The 14,037-nt window shown below is 46.8% G+C and overlaps 1 protein-coding gene across 2 annotated transcripts in view; it reads left to right on the forward strand.

The window, feature by feature from the left end:
• Positions 1–14,037, forward strand: part of vmp1 (vacuole membrane protein 1) — a 141,817-nt gene that overhangs the window by 25,149 nt on the left and 102,631 nt on the right. For both annotated transcript variants that reach the window (XM_033045781.1, XM_033045780.1), the window contains exon 2: positions 12,695–12,804. In XM_033045781.1, the coding sequence (XP_032901672.1) occupies positions 12,723–12,804 (82 nt within the window). In that variant the 5' untranslated portion in view covers positions 12,695–12,722. The remainder of the gene's footprint in view (positions 1–12,694; positions 12,805–14,037) is intronic.

Raw genomic sequence — 14,037 nt, forward strand, 5'->3', positions numbered from 1 at the left:
AGGGAGGGAGGGGTAGCGGGAGTGGTGGAAGAGGGACGGGGAGTGGTGGAAGAGGGACAAAGGGGAAGGGGTGGGACAGGGAGGGGAAGAGAGAGGGGTGAGGGAGGGAGAGGGGTGGGGTAAGGGGAGAAAAGTGGAAGAGTGGGGAGGGAGGGGTAGAGGGACTGGTGGAAGAGGGACAGGGGTAGGGTAAGGGGGCGGGGGGAGAGGGGGAAGGGGTGGGGTGGGGTAGAGAGGGAAGGGGGGTGGGGGAGAGAGTGATAGGTGGGAGAGCGAGAGGGGTGAGGAGAGGGAAACATAGAAACAGAAATTAAGTGCAGGAGTAGGCTATTTGTCCCTTCGAGCCTGCACCACCATTCAATATGATCATGGCTGATCATCCAACTCAGTATCATGTACCTGCCTTCTCTCCATACCCCCTGATCCCTTTAGCCACAGGGGCCACATTTAACTCTCTCTTAAATACAGCCAATGAACAGGCCTCAACAACCTTCTGTGCCAGTGAATTCCAGAGATTCACCACTCTCTGTGTGAAAAATGTTTTTCTCATCTCGGTCCTAAAAGATTTACCCCTTATCCTTAAACTGTGACCCCTTGTTCTGGACTTCTCCAACATCTGGAACAATCTTCCTGCATCTTGCCTGTCCAACCCCTTAAGAATTTTGTAAGTTTCTATAAGATACCCCCTCAATCTTCTAAAATCTAGCGAGTACAAGCCGAGTCTATCCAGTCTTTCTTCATATGAAAGTCCTGACATCCCAGGAATCAGTCTGGTGAACCTTCTGTGTACTCCCTCTATGGCAACAATGTCTTTGAGCATTGGGCATTGTGACATCACACAATGGATCCTTCACCAGGGGCTGGGGCTGGGGCTGATTCTATGGGTGAGAAGCCAGTATTTTTTGAAATATTGGGGGGGGGGGCTGCGACATCACCACTCACATTAACCACCCCCCAAACACACAGGTGGGGGGTGGGGGGTGAGAAGAGGGGAGGGAGGGGAGAGGAGGAGGAGGAAACGGGACAGATTTGGGAGAGAAAGGAGAGTGGGGTAGGGGGTGAGAGAGGGGGATGGGGATCGAGAGAGAGATGTGGGGGAGGGGGAGAGGGTTGGGGGGAGAGAGGGGAAAGAGTGTGGCGGGAGAGTGGAGGGGGTGGGGGGAGAGAAGTGGAAGAGTGAGGAGGAGAGGGGTAGGGGGAGTGATGGAAGACGGACAGAGGGATAGGGGGAAGGGGGCGGGGGGAGAGAGGGAAGGGGGTGGGGGAGAGAGGGATGGGAGAGGGGTGAGGAGAGGGAGGGGGAGGTGAGAAGGGGGAGAGAAGTGGAAGAGTGGGGAGGGAGGGAGGGGTAGAGGGGTAGCGAGAGTGGTGGAAGAGGGACGGGGGAGTGGTGGAAGAGGAACAGAGGGGTAAGAGGAAGGGGTGGGGGAGAGAGGGAAAGGGAGGGGAAGAGAGAGGGGAGGGAGAGGGGTGGGGTAAGGGGAGAGAAGTGGAAGAGTGGGGAGGGAGGGGTAGGGGGAGTGATGGAAGAGGGACAGAGGGGTAGGGGAAGGGGGCGGGGAGAGAGAGGGAAGGGGGTGGGGTAGAGAGGGAAGGGGGGTGGGGGAGAGAGGGATGGGTGGGAGAGGGAGAGGGGTGAGGAGAGGGAGACATAGAAACATAGAAATTAAGTGCAGGAGTAGGCCATTCGGCCCTTTGAGCCTGCACCACCATTCAATATGATCATGGCTGATCATCCAACTCAGTATCCTGTACCTGCCTTCTCTCCATATCTCCTGATCCCTTTAGCCACAAGGGCCACATCTAACTCCCTCTTAAGTTCCGATTGGACATGTGTGAACATTGGGCGTTGTGACATCACACAATGGAACGTTCACCATTGGCTGGGGCTCCTGCAAAGGCATATGTAAATGAATAAATTCCGATTGGACATATGTGAACATTGGGCATTGTGACATCACACGATGGAACATTCACCAGGGGCTGGGGCTGGTGCTGCTTCTATGGGTGAGAAGCCAGTTTATTTTTGAAATATTGGGGGGGGGGTGGGGGGGGGGAGGATTTGATTAAAAACCTGTACTTAAACACGACGAAATGTAATGAGGAGCGGATACTTAGAAAGAAAAGTGAAGTCTCTACCAAATTGGAAAAGATGTCGGCGATTCTGTGTCTGGTTTCGGAGTTGCAGTGAATCAAAGGAAGAAATGCAGCCGGCAGCCGTCCATGTAAATGGATCCATTCTGATTGGACATCTGCGAGCATTGGGCATTGAGATTGGACATCTGCGAGCATTGGGCGTTGTGACATCACACGATGGAAACAAATCAAAAGGCAGAAAGGCAGCCGGACGGACCGCAGACGACAGGCACAGACTTTTATATAATAGATAGATATTTGTAATTTTTATGAATAAAATATCAAAAGTATTTAAAGTATCAAAACAAAGGCATTTTAACTGACAGACAAGACCTAAAATGCTGGGGTAACTCAGTGGGCCAGGCAGCATCTCCAGAGAAAAGGAATAGATGATGTTTTGGGTCGAGACCCTTCTTCAGACTGAAAAGGAATAGGTGACTTTTCGGGTCGAGACGTTTCACCAGAAAGGGTCTTGACCCGAAAGGTAACCTATTCCTTTTCTCCAGCGATGCTGCCTGACCCGCTGGGTTACTCCAGCATTTTGTGTTTATCTTTGGTGTAAATCAGCATCCGCAATTTCTTCATACACAAGATGAGCTACATGCCTTCTTGTAACTATAACTTTTATCATTCCAGGATTCAAATCAACATAAAGTCCCTTTTTAAGTAGTTGTTGCAAGTGTCGGGGTGGGTGCCTGTACTGCCTCAACTACCCGCTACCTCTTTCCTGAAAACTGAAATTCATAGTGGATGCATTTGGACAGATTAAGAAAACTTGTATAGATTTTGCTATTGGAAACAACCACCTGAAAGTTGTAAATTGTCATTCCTATGTCATATCATAACACATCACTATGGATGAAAGTAGTAGGTGAGAAATATTGATGAAATATAACAAGGATAAACTTGCATTTCATGCAAGAGAGGATAATGGATTGGTGAAAGCAGAGGCAGTATGGTGCAGGATGATTGAAAATGTGTCTTTAAGAAGCACTTCCTTTTCTGCATTTACTATTCCAGCCATTGGGTTTATAAAATAACCCACTGCAGTACATAATTTGATGAAGGTAAAATATAAATATCTGTGGTAGAATTGATTAAAGTGTGGATTACCTGGTTATTACCTGCACTTCATCCTACAACACCTAGGCCACCTATGTGAGGATCCTGTTTGTTGATTTTAGCTCTGCATTCAACACCATTGTGCCAGAGCTACTACACTCCAAACTTTCAGAGTTGACTGTGCCGGAACCCCTCTGTCGGTGGATCAACAGCTTCCTGACAGACAGGAAGCAGTGTGTGAGGCTGGGAAAGCACATTTCGGACCCGCAAACGCTCAGCATAGGAGCACCGCAAGGCTGCGTATTCTCTCCTCTACTCTCTCTACACCAACCACTGCACCTCCACAGACACCTCTGTCAAGCATCTCAAGTTTGCGGACGACACAACCCTGATTGGACTGATCCAGGATGGGGAGCAATCTGCCTACAGACGGGAAGTGTCACAGCTGGCGTCCTGGTGCCATCGCAACAACCTAGAGCTCAATGCTCTTTAGACAGTGGAATTGATTGTAGACTTTAGGAGAGGTCCCCCTCCCCTCACCCCACTCACCATCAACAACACCACAGTCACATCTGTGGAGTATTTTAAGTTCCTGAGAACCATCATCTCCAAGGACCTTGAGTGGGGGGCTACCATCGACTCCACGGTCAAAAAGGCACAACAGAGGATGTACTTCCTACGGCAGCTGAGGAAGCACAAACTGCCACAGGTAATGATGGTCCAATTCTACACGGCCATCGTAGAGTCTGTTCTCAACTTCTCCATTATGGTCTGGTTTGGCTCAGCCACCAAGCACGACACCCGGAGGCTGCAGCGAATCATATGATCAGCTGAGAAGGTTATTGGCTGCAACTTTCCCTTCATTGATGAACTGTACACTGCAAGGGCCAGGAAGCGAGCAGGCAAGATCATCTCTGACCCCTCGCACCCTGGCCACAAACTCTTTGAATGACTTCCCTCTGGAAGGCGACTCCAGACTGTCAAAGCTGCCACAGCCAGACATAAAAACAGTTTTTATCCACGAGTAGTTGCTCTACTCAATAGCCAAAAATTTGTAGCCTCCCTTTGATCTGATATTTTGATGGTTCACATGCTTGATCAATGGTGTTTTATCATTAATGTTTTTTTATTATTATTAATGTTTAGTGTTTTCTGAGTCAATCTTAACTGTCACTGTATGTCATGTTGTTACTTGTGGGCGGAGCACCAAGGCAAATTCCTTGTATGTGAATACTTGGCCAATAAACTTACTTGCTTACTTATAACTGGTCAAATGCTGTTGGTACAGAATGGTCGGTGTTTCTCTGCTTAATGGGGCTTTTTCACGGGGCGAGTTGACGCGAGATGTCACCAGAGTGAAGTGGTCGTGGTCCAGCACGAGTCTCGCACGATATAACGGGGGGGTAGATAAAGAGTTCCCACGGTACTCGGCAATTCTGTTATTTGTGCGAGTGACTTGTCCGTCTCCCGAGCTTTCGCGTTAAATCTTGAATGAACATCGTGAACTACACGTGACACAAATGATGTAACTTTTTTTTTCACACACTATAAATATCCTCCCTTGGTTGAATTGGCTCATTTGGAGACATGTTTTACTGTGTATGTGGGAGACACAGATGGACTGAGCACAGTACCTCGGTCTTACTGTGTGTGGGAGAGGGGGAGAAAGAGACGTACACTCACAGAGGCAGAGTCTCTCAGCCTGTGTAAGAGGGAGGGAGAGAAAGAGAGAGGCACACACAAGGTGGATGTGAAATCTCACCTGCCTGTTTCAGTGACAGACACCCGCCGCCAGTAAATGAAGACACCCCCATCTGTCTCCCCCTCCTCTCCCTCGACTCCCCCACCTTTCCCTCCCAACTCCAGTCCCGTCCCGACCCCCTGGGAAACTGAATAGAGCAACAATATAGATATAGAAACTGAAACAATATAGAAACTGAATAGAGCAACATGGCAAAAACATCTCTGACACGCTTTACCCCCTTTCTTTGAGATTTTCTGGGAGCCATCTCTGCAAGTGTTCCTGTTAAAAAGATTATCCAACAATGACAATTAGGTGGGACGTCCTCGAAGGACACATGTTCCCTTGTCGATATTGAGACCACCTTTTTTACTCACCTTCTGTCCCCTCTGTCCAGCTTCCGGGTTTACCGTTCGCAGGAGTTCCCACACGCTATATCTCTAAAATCTGAAGTTAGGTAATGTCTAAAGGAACTGCAGACGCTGGTTAATGCTGGTTAATACGCACAGAAGGATACAAAATGTTGGTGTAACTCAGCAGGTAAGTCAGATCTGGGAAGAAAAACATAAAAAGCTGGAGTAAGTCAGCGGGTCAGGCAGCATCTATGGAGAAAAAGAATAGGTGGCGATTCGAATCGGAACCCTTCTTCAGACAGCCTAATCGGAATTGAGTCTGAAGATGTGTCTCGTCCCGAAACATCAGCTATTTTTCTCCAGAGATGCTGCTTGACTCGCTGAGTTACTCCAGCTTTCTGTGTCTGTCTTCGGTTTAAACCAGCATGTGCAGTTCACTCCTTACACGGGTCTCTGTACAACATTGTTTGGTAGCGTTCCGGACCCTGCTTCGGAAAGGCATCGATTGCTAGTCGGCGAGGACTCCGACCTGTATCTCTCAAAGAAGTACATGTGAAAAATTTCTCACGGACCATAAAAATGCGTAACCTTTCAGTAAAGTCCCTTTTAAAGTCCCTTTTAAAGATTATAGTTATTTTCTTGAATCTCATTAACATAACTCATGAATAAGTTGATGTCCATATGCGGATGCAAATCTTTATTTTTATTTATTTTTTAAATTCAATCCCACAGAAGACAATTTTTACTCATCTTCTGTCCCCTCTGTCCAGCTTCCGGGTTCACCGTTCGCAGGAGTTCCCACGGTACCCGCAAGAGTTATTACGGATATCGCACTGGCCACTACGTCCATATAATGTTGCAATGCTCAACCACAAGTGTACAAGTCACTCTTGGAGAAATTCAAACTTTCTTGAATTTTCTCCCGAGTGACCAAGTTACACGATTACCTGCCGTTAGCGCTACGGTGGTCCACGGTGGTCCACGAATGCCGTACTGTTATCGCACGAGGTTCCCACGATGTTAAACTCTGGTTAACTCTTGCGTCAAGTCGCCCCGTGAAAAGGCCGCTTAAGTCGGTGTACATGTGTGTTCTTTTCGAGTTTTCAGTAACTTAATAATGTCCTGTAAATTAAGTTTCTTTTGAATGTCATTATGATTATCATTATTAGTCTGAGCAAAAACGTGAAATATATGAAACAGAGCAATAATTTGAGACAAGATATTTTGTCGTTTATTTTTCATAAATTAACTGAGTGGAGCACCTATGATAAACTAGAAAAGCAATAAGAAATGGAAACTATGTATCTCTTAATTCTCAAAGGCCCTTGAGTGTTGATTGCAGAACCCTAGAGGCTTGCTTTTGTTTTCACCTACCTTTCTGTGATACAAAAACAATGTTAGATGGCATTTTGACCTGCATCTCTATTTCATTGACAATGGTGATGTTCTGCTGAACTGAGAAAGTGAAGAACAAGACGTCAGCTCTGAAGCTTTGTACCAAATGACATGAATTGTGAATTAAATCTCGGGTAGATTTTCCAGTGGTGCTGCTAGCACTTACCATGTCAATTCTGGTTGCCTTTATCAACAGTAGATTCATAGGATAATGACAAATGCCCTTGAAACCTCTGTTGAAAACAGAACCGTATTTAATGTCTCCTGGGATCTGATCTAAAGCAACTTTAACATGAAACCATCCATTAATTGTCCTTGTGATACAGCTGAATAATTACAAAATTTGTAGCACATGACAAATAGGACAGTTTTACATGTTGCCTTTGATTCCAGTTGTATCTTGTTGACATTGTTTCACGCAGCTTTGTACCCTGTGTGTGTCAAATGTCTTTTTGAATACGATGGTTTCAAATTCCCCTTGAATTATTTATTTAATCAGTTAATCTCTGTTGTATCTTTATATCGCCGCCTTGTGAAAATGGTTTCTCAACCAAATACATATTGGATGTTGCTTTGTGCAGTATCTGCAATCAGTCCACGTGAATGATCCTGAGCTTTCATTTGTCTGGTCTCCCATGTCCAACTCTAATCCCGCAGAACTGTGGCAGTATTACCACACCTAATGAGAGCTCAAGAATAATAAATACTTCATCTTCCATATAGTTAAGATGAAGGGTCGAATGAGCATTGCCCCCCCACAGATGTTGCCTGACCTGCTGAGTTGCTCCAGATTCCAACATCTGCATTGCCTTGTATTTCCATCGTGTCAATTTGCAGCCTTCAAGACTTAACATTAAATTCTATTAGACTTAGTGCAGACCTGTTGGGTCTGCTCCCCCAACGCAATATTCCACCACTCACCCGTTCCCCCAATGCAACCCATTCCCCCAACGCAATATTCCACCACTCACTCATAGCCCAGAACTGGCGAGGCTCATTTCCCCTCATCCCCCAGCACTCCCTACCCTTCCTCTTCACCCTCCCTCTTCTTTCCCCTCTCCTCCTCCCCTCACCCAATCCATCCATCACCTCTCCCTCCCTCTCCTTTCCCCTACCCTCAGTCACTCCCTCCCTCCATAGCTCCTCTCCCCTCCCTACCCCCCTCCTATCCCTCTATCCTCTACTCCTCACCTCCCTCACTGCCCTCCTCTCCCTCTATTCCCCACTCCCTACGTCCCCATCCTCTTCCTCTATTTCTTCCTCCTCCATCACTCTCCCCTCACCTCCCCCACTTTCCTCCTCTCCCTCCCTACCCCTTCCTCTCCCACAATTCCCCCACTCTCCCTCCTCACCCCTCAGGATCTTTCCCCTCTCCTCTTCCCCTCCCCCAATCCCTCCCTCACTTTTCCCTCCCTCTCCTTTCCCCTACCCTCAGTCACTCCCTCCCTCCATAAAAAGCAGCATGGACCAGTTTGCATCGCGCGCGCGTGTCTCCGCGCAAACTGCTCGGCCCCCCTGCACCCCGACTCTCCCTCTCTCCCTCTGCCCACTCCAGCTCAGCCGGCGCTTGGCCCATCCCCGTCCAGCCCAACCGCCTGCTGCTGCCGCTTGGCCCATCCCCACCCTGCCCACCTACCTGCTCGCTGTCGGGCCGCGGGGGAGGATGGAGTCGGTGTTCGTCACGGTGGGCACCACGGGTTTCGACGAGCTGGTGGAGAAGATCTCCTCCGAAAGGGCTGTGAGGGTGAGTTACTGCGGCGGTGGAGGAGACGGACGGTCGCAGCCATTCAGCCGGGGGGACGGGCAGACGGGACTGCCATTGCTGCAGCGGGCGGGTGAGTGAGGGAGAGAGAGACGGGACCAGGGCCTCCACTGAACACCCCCTGCGGCCGCCACCGGTGGTGGGGGAGACGGTAGACAAGTTACTGTGAGGAGGCGAGAGAGGAGTTTGTGAGTGAGGCGGGAGAGACCGCGGTGCAGGAAGGGGTGTCGCCGTCCCGGCTGTGCCGTTGAGTGACAGGAGAGGAGACCAATCTCCGTGGCTCTGACTGACAGGAGAAGAGACCAATCTGCGCATGCGTGGTTTTTAAGATTTTTAAACCATAATAACATTTTAACTATACCATTGATCGGAACAAAACTTGTTGCACTTGAGCACAGGAGAATGGCGAGTAAGGTGGCGAAAAATCGTAGCGCTATCATGTACCGTTTTTGCGCAAATAGAAAAACCACGCAAACTGGAAAAGCACAAGATCAGTTTCAGTTATGAATAGATAACTAATTGACATGCCATTTTATATTTTCCTGTCAATATCAGAACCATTTTTCCCTCCGTGTAGTCTGGCCTGCTGCACATGCCAAATCCATATCGGCTACAAGTTACACAACCAAATTCCTTATCCCATCTGCCGCATGTATGTTTTTCTTTCTACGGTCCTCTGAAGGGTCTCTCATCTGAAATTTTAACTCTTTCTCTTTCCACAGATGCTACTTGCCTGCTAAGTTTTTCCAGTGTTTTCCATTTTCTGTTCTTATCCTTCATGCAAGTTTAGACTGCCGGGTTCCCATCACCTGATTACACAGGCATAGTAGCTTAATGTGCTTATGTCTGTCGCCATAAAGCCATGTTGACTTATCCTATCCATTGTAACTCCCTCTACTCTACACATCTGTCCCTCGCTTACCTCCTACCGAAACCTACTTGCATCTCCCACTTTCCCAGTTCAGGCAAATAGCTACAGACGTGAAACATTGACAATTTTTCTTTGTACTGATACACCCTAATTTGCTGAGGTTTTCGAGCATTTGCAGTCTTTTTTTTCCCATTCCTGTCCAAGTGATCTACATCCAGGATTTTGAAAGCATTGTGTAGCCATTCACTGGATGTTTTCAAGAGAGAGTTAGTTTTAGCTCTTGGGGCTAAAGGAATCAAGGGATATGTGGGAAAAAGCAGGAACGGGGTACTGATTTTAGATGATCAGCCATGATCATATTGAATGGTGTGCTAGCTCGAAGCCGAATGGCCTACTCCTGCACCTATTTTTCTATGGTTCTATTTGTAGTTGAGTCATAATAATGTGGAGGACAGCACCAAAAAATGACAGTTAAAGTAAACAAGGTTCAGTGTGAAATCGTTTGGTACATATGGAGGGCAAATGTAAAAGGTTGGAAGCAACTAAAGATAGTGAAGTGTTTGCTAGCCTTCACCATACTCTGAAAATTGCCTGAATATTCACCAGCTCGGTGAGATGCTCGGTGCTACTCCTGATGTATCGCTCTCATTTAGATCGTAAATAACATTGGCATGGACCACTGAAGAGCAGCCAGCCAGAATGGTATCGATTCCAACATTTGAAGTATTGAAATGTCTTTACTTTGGCTGCAACTTGTAATATATGGAAATAACTTGAAAAATATAAAGATTGGTTAACATGCAAATTGCTTAAAGTAGCAACAGAGCTTGATATAATTGCAATGAGTGCAAACTAAGTTTTAAAGAAATATAATATAAAAGAAGCAATATTATTGGGCACTGGAAGCATTTGAGAGAGACCATAAGTTCAGGCAACCTGTTTGTACAATCAAGAAAGACTGAGATTGGGGAAATCTGATGTTGCAAAGCAAACATAAATACAGGTTGTTGGTCAATACTGCTTGTTAAAAATTGTTGGTACAGAATGGACCTTGATGTGTTTTTTTGTGATCTCTGCAATAGACAATTTATTCTAAGTTCACCTAGCAAATAAATGAAAATGCATTTTTCCAGATATTTGATCGTGCAGTGTTCTCCTATTTGAGTCTAGGTTTTTATTCTGAAAAATGTCAACTTTGAATTTCATTGCAACATTTTAAGCCATTGGGAGGTTCTCTTTTCTGTCGTCCCTTTCATTACCTCTGAGCATCTGAAGCACTTCATCGACAGCAAAATTACATTTGGAATGTTGTCAGTTTTATGAAAAAGGGAGTTGCACCAGTTAATTTGCAACCTCTTACACAGCACTGGGATAACTGCAGAATTTTCTTGAGGAATGGTTCTTGGTTTAAACACCTGAACAGATATTTTCCACTTCAAAGTATGCTGTGCATCTTTTTGACAGTTTCAAAATAGCTTTCATGTCTTGTATTTAAAAAAAGCTGTGTCTTGACAGCAGTAGTATTACATCGTAGTGCCAACTGAGATTGTGCTCAAATCTCTGGAGTTAATTTTTGTCCAGAACTTTCTGGCTAGGCAGAGAATGGCACCATGGGCCTGGGCTGATTTCTTAACTCCGATATATGAATTACCATATATCCATACGAAAAAAAAAGCAACAAGACGCACAACTACATAAAAGTTAACATAAACATCCAACACAGCAGATTCCCCACATTCCTCACTGTGATGGAAGGCAAAAAAGTCAAACCTTCTTCCTCTTTATCCTCCCGCGGTCGGGGCAGTCGAACCATCCTTTGGGGCGGTCGAAGCTCCCGAGTCAGGGCAGCCGAAACTCCTGCATCTTGGAGTTCCTGAAGTCGGTCTCTGACCAGAGACCGCGAGCTCTGTGATGTTAAGTCCGCAAGCACCCATGGCTGGAGCTCCGAGGTCGATCCCTGGCAAAGGGATCGCGGGTTCCACGATGTTAAAGTCCCGTATGCACCCACGGTGGAGCTCTCAAAAATCAGTCTCCAGCAAAGGCCGCCAACTCCTCAATGTTAGGCCGCAGTGCAGACGGAGATACGATACGGGGAAAAATCCCCACCCCCCACATAAAACAAGCTAAAGAACACTAAAAACATACGTTTAACACATACTATTAAAACACAAAGAAGGAAGGGACAGACAGACTGTTGGCGAGGCAGCCATTGCTGGCGCCACCCGGTGGTTGTGATGCCAGAGGAAGGAATGTAGGTGGAAGGGAGGGGAGAACTAGTGGGTGCAGGTGGGTAGTTATCTAAAATTAGAGAATTTAATGTTCATACCTTTCGGTTTTAAGCTACCCAAGTGGAATATGAGGTGCTGTTCCTCCAGTTTGCCCGTGGCCTCAATCTTGCAATGGAGGAGACCCAGGGCAGGAGATCAGTATGGGAAGGGGAATTAAAATGGTTAGCAACCGGGAGATCCGGTAGGCCGTGTTCGCTGAAATGGTCGAAACCCCCTACAATCATTCTGCTGAATAAAGGATCCGATCTGAAACAACTCAGGCATGTTCTCTGCCTGACCCTCTGAGTTACTGCAGCACTTTGTCTTTCTTTGCAAATCAACATCTGCATTTCCTGCATGCACAGCCAGTTCAGCTTGTTCCCCACCCTCGTATTGCCCTGCAATTTCTTTCCTTTCAGATTTCTGACCGGCTCCCTTTCAGACTCCATAGTTGAATCTGTCTTCCCTCACAATCCTGATGCAGGATCTCAACCTGAAACACAAACTTGAGTTCCACAGATGCTGGTTGACTCTGAAAGTTCACCCAGTGTTTTAGTTTTTGCTCTAGATTTGAGCACCTGCTGGCACTTTTGTCCTTCATGGTTATTATTGAATTTTGCATACTGAAAAACTTACAGCAATTGTCAAAACTTTAAATCTTCTTCCTGTTGTGAATGGCCTGCACAGCCTAAAGTTGTAGGACAACTTGTTCTATTTGATCTTATTTGATTGTGCACGCCAGGTTGATTGCATTCATTGAAACAGGGCGGACCACGTGAAGATTGCAATCTCCCACCCCAAAACTTTAAATTAGTCATGCCTCAGAATTTACCAAAAAAAGAGATTTTATAGAGACTATCTTAAAATATATCTACTGTCTAAATCTGAAATTGCTATTAGCATTTGCAAACTTGGACAGCTTGTGATCATTCTACCTGCATTGGTCTTAAAGTTTATTTTATTTGTCAAGCAGTGCATGTGTAAAATAGAATTCCTTGCTTTCTAGCCCAGTCTGAGGCCCTTTGAACGTCTTTTGAATTGCGGTTTTGAGTGGAAAAAATTGAGCCTGTTGCATAGTTTTGAACTTGATTCTCATTTTTTTGACAGAATCACGAGGGTGAAGAAAATATATAAAATGGCAGACAAGGAAAAAGTCCATGAATCACAGCATCACCGTCCAAGAATGCAGAAAGAGCAGCAGAATGGTAATTTCATAGGTCAGTCAATCTCTATGAAGATTACACATATAGTATTGTTTAAGAAATATCTGCAGATGCTGGAAAATTGAAGGTAGACAAAAATGCTGGAGAAATTCAGCGGGTTAGGCAGCATTGATGGAGCGAAGGAATAGGTGATGTTTCGGGTCGAGACCCTTCTTCAGACTGATGTCGGCGGGTGGGGGAAAGAAAGGAAGAGGCAGAAACAGTAGGCTGTGGGAGAGATGGGAAGAGGAGGGGTGGATGGAGAAAGCAAGGACTACCTGAAATTGGAGAAGACAACGTTCATTCCGCTGGGGTGTAAATTAAACAAGCGAAATATGAGGTGCTGCTTCTCCAATTTGCGGTGGGACACACTCTGGCCATGGAGGAGGCCCTGGACAAAAAGGTCGGATTCGGAATGGGAGGGGGAGCTGAAATGCTGAGCCACTGGGAGATCAGGTTGGTGACGCTCTTCGTCTCCTTCATGACTTCCGTTTTCCAGGCCCCCACTCCCTCATCTTCACCATTGATGTCCAGTCACTCTACACCTCCATCCCCCACCAGGAGGGTCTTAAACCCCTTCATTTCTTCCGCAGAACCAACCAAACCCCGTCTACTAATAATCTCCTCCGCCTAGCGGAGCTGGTCCTTACCCTCAACAACTTTTCCTTTGACTCCTCCCATTTCCTCCAAAACCAAGGCGTAGCTATGGACACGCATGGACCCCAGCTAAGCCTGCCTCTTTGTTGGGTACGTCGAACAATCCTTGTTCGAGGCTTACCGTGGCCCTATCCCGAACTCTACCTCCGCTACATTGACGATTGCTTTGGTGCTATCTCCTGCACCCATGCAGAACTCACTGACTTCATCCATTTCACCACTGACCTCCATCCGGCACACAAATTCACCTGGACCATTTCCGACATCTCCCTACCACTTCTAGACCTCACCATCTCCATCGCAGATAACAGGCTACTGACCAACATCTACTACAAACCCACTGACTCCCATGGCTATCTGGACTACACTTCTTCCCACCCTGCTTCCTGTAAGGACTCTATCCCCTACTCCCAATTCCTCTGTCTACGCCGCATCTGCACTCAGGATGAGATGTTCCAGACCAGGGCATCGGAGATGTCCTCATTCTTTAGGAAATGGGGGTTCCCCTTTTCGACCATAGATGAGGCTCTCACCAGGGTCTCCTCTATATCCCACAGCTCCGATCTCACTCCCCATCCCCCCCCACTCGTA

Source organism: Amblyraja radiata, chromosome 28 (genome assembly GCF_010909765.2).
Source record: "Amblyraja radiata isolate CabotCenter1 chromosome 28, sAmbRad1.1.pri, whole genome shotgun sequence".
NCBI classification, from domain to species: domain Eukaryota; kingdom Metazoa; phylum Chordata; class Chondrichthyes; order Rajiformes; family Rajidae; genus Amblyraja; species Amblyraja radiata.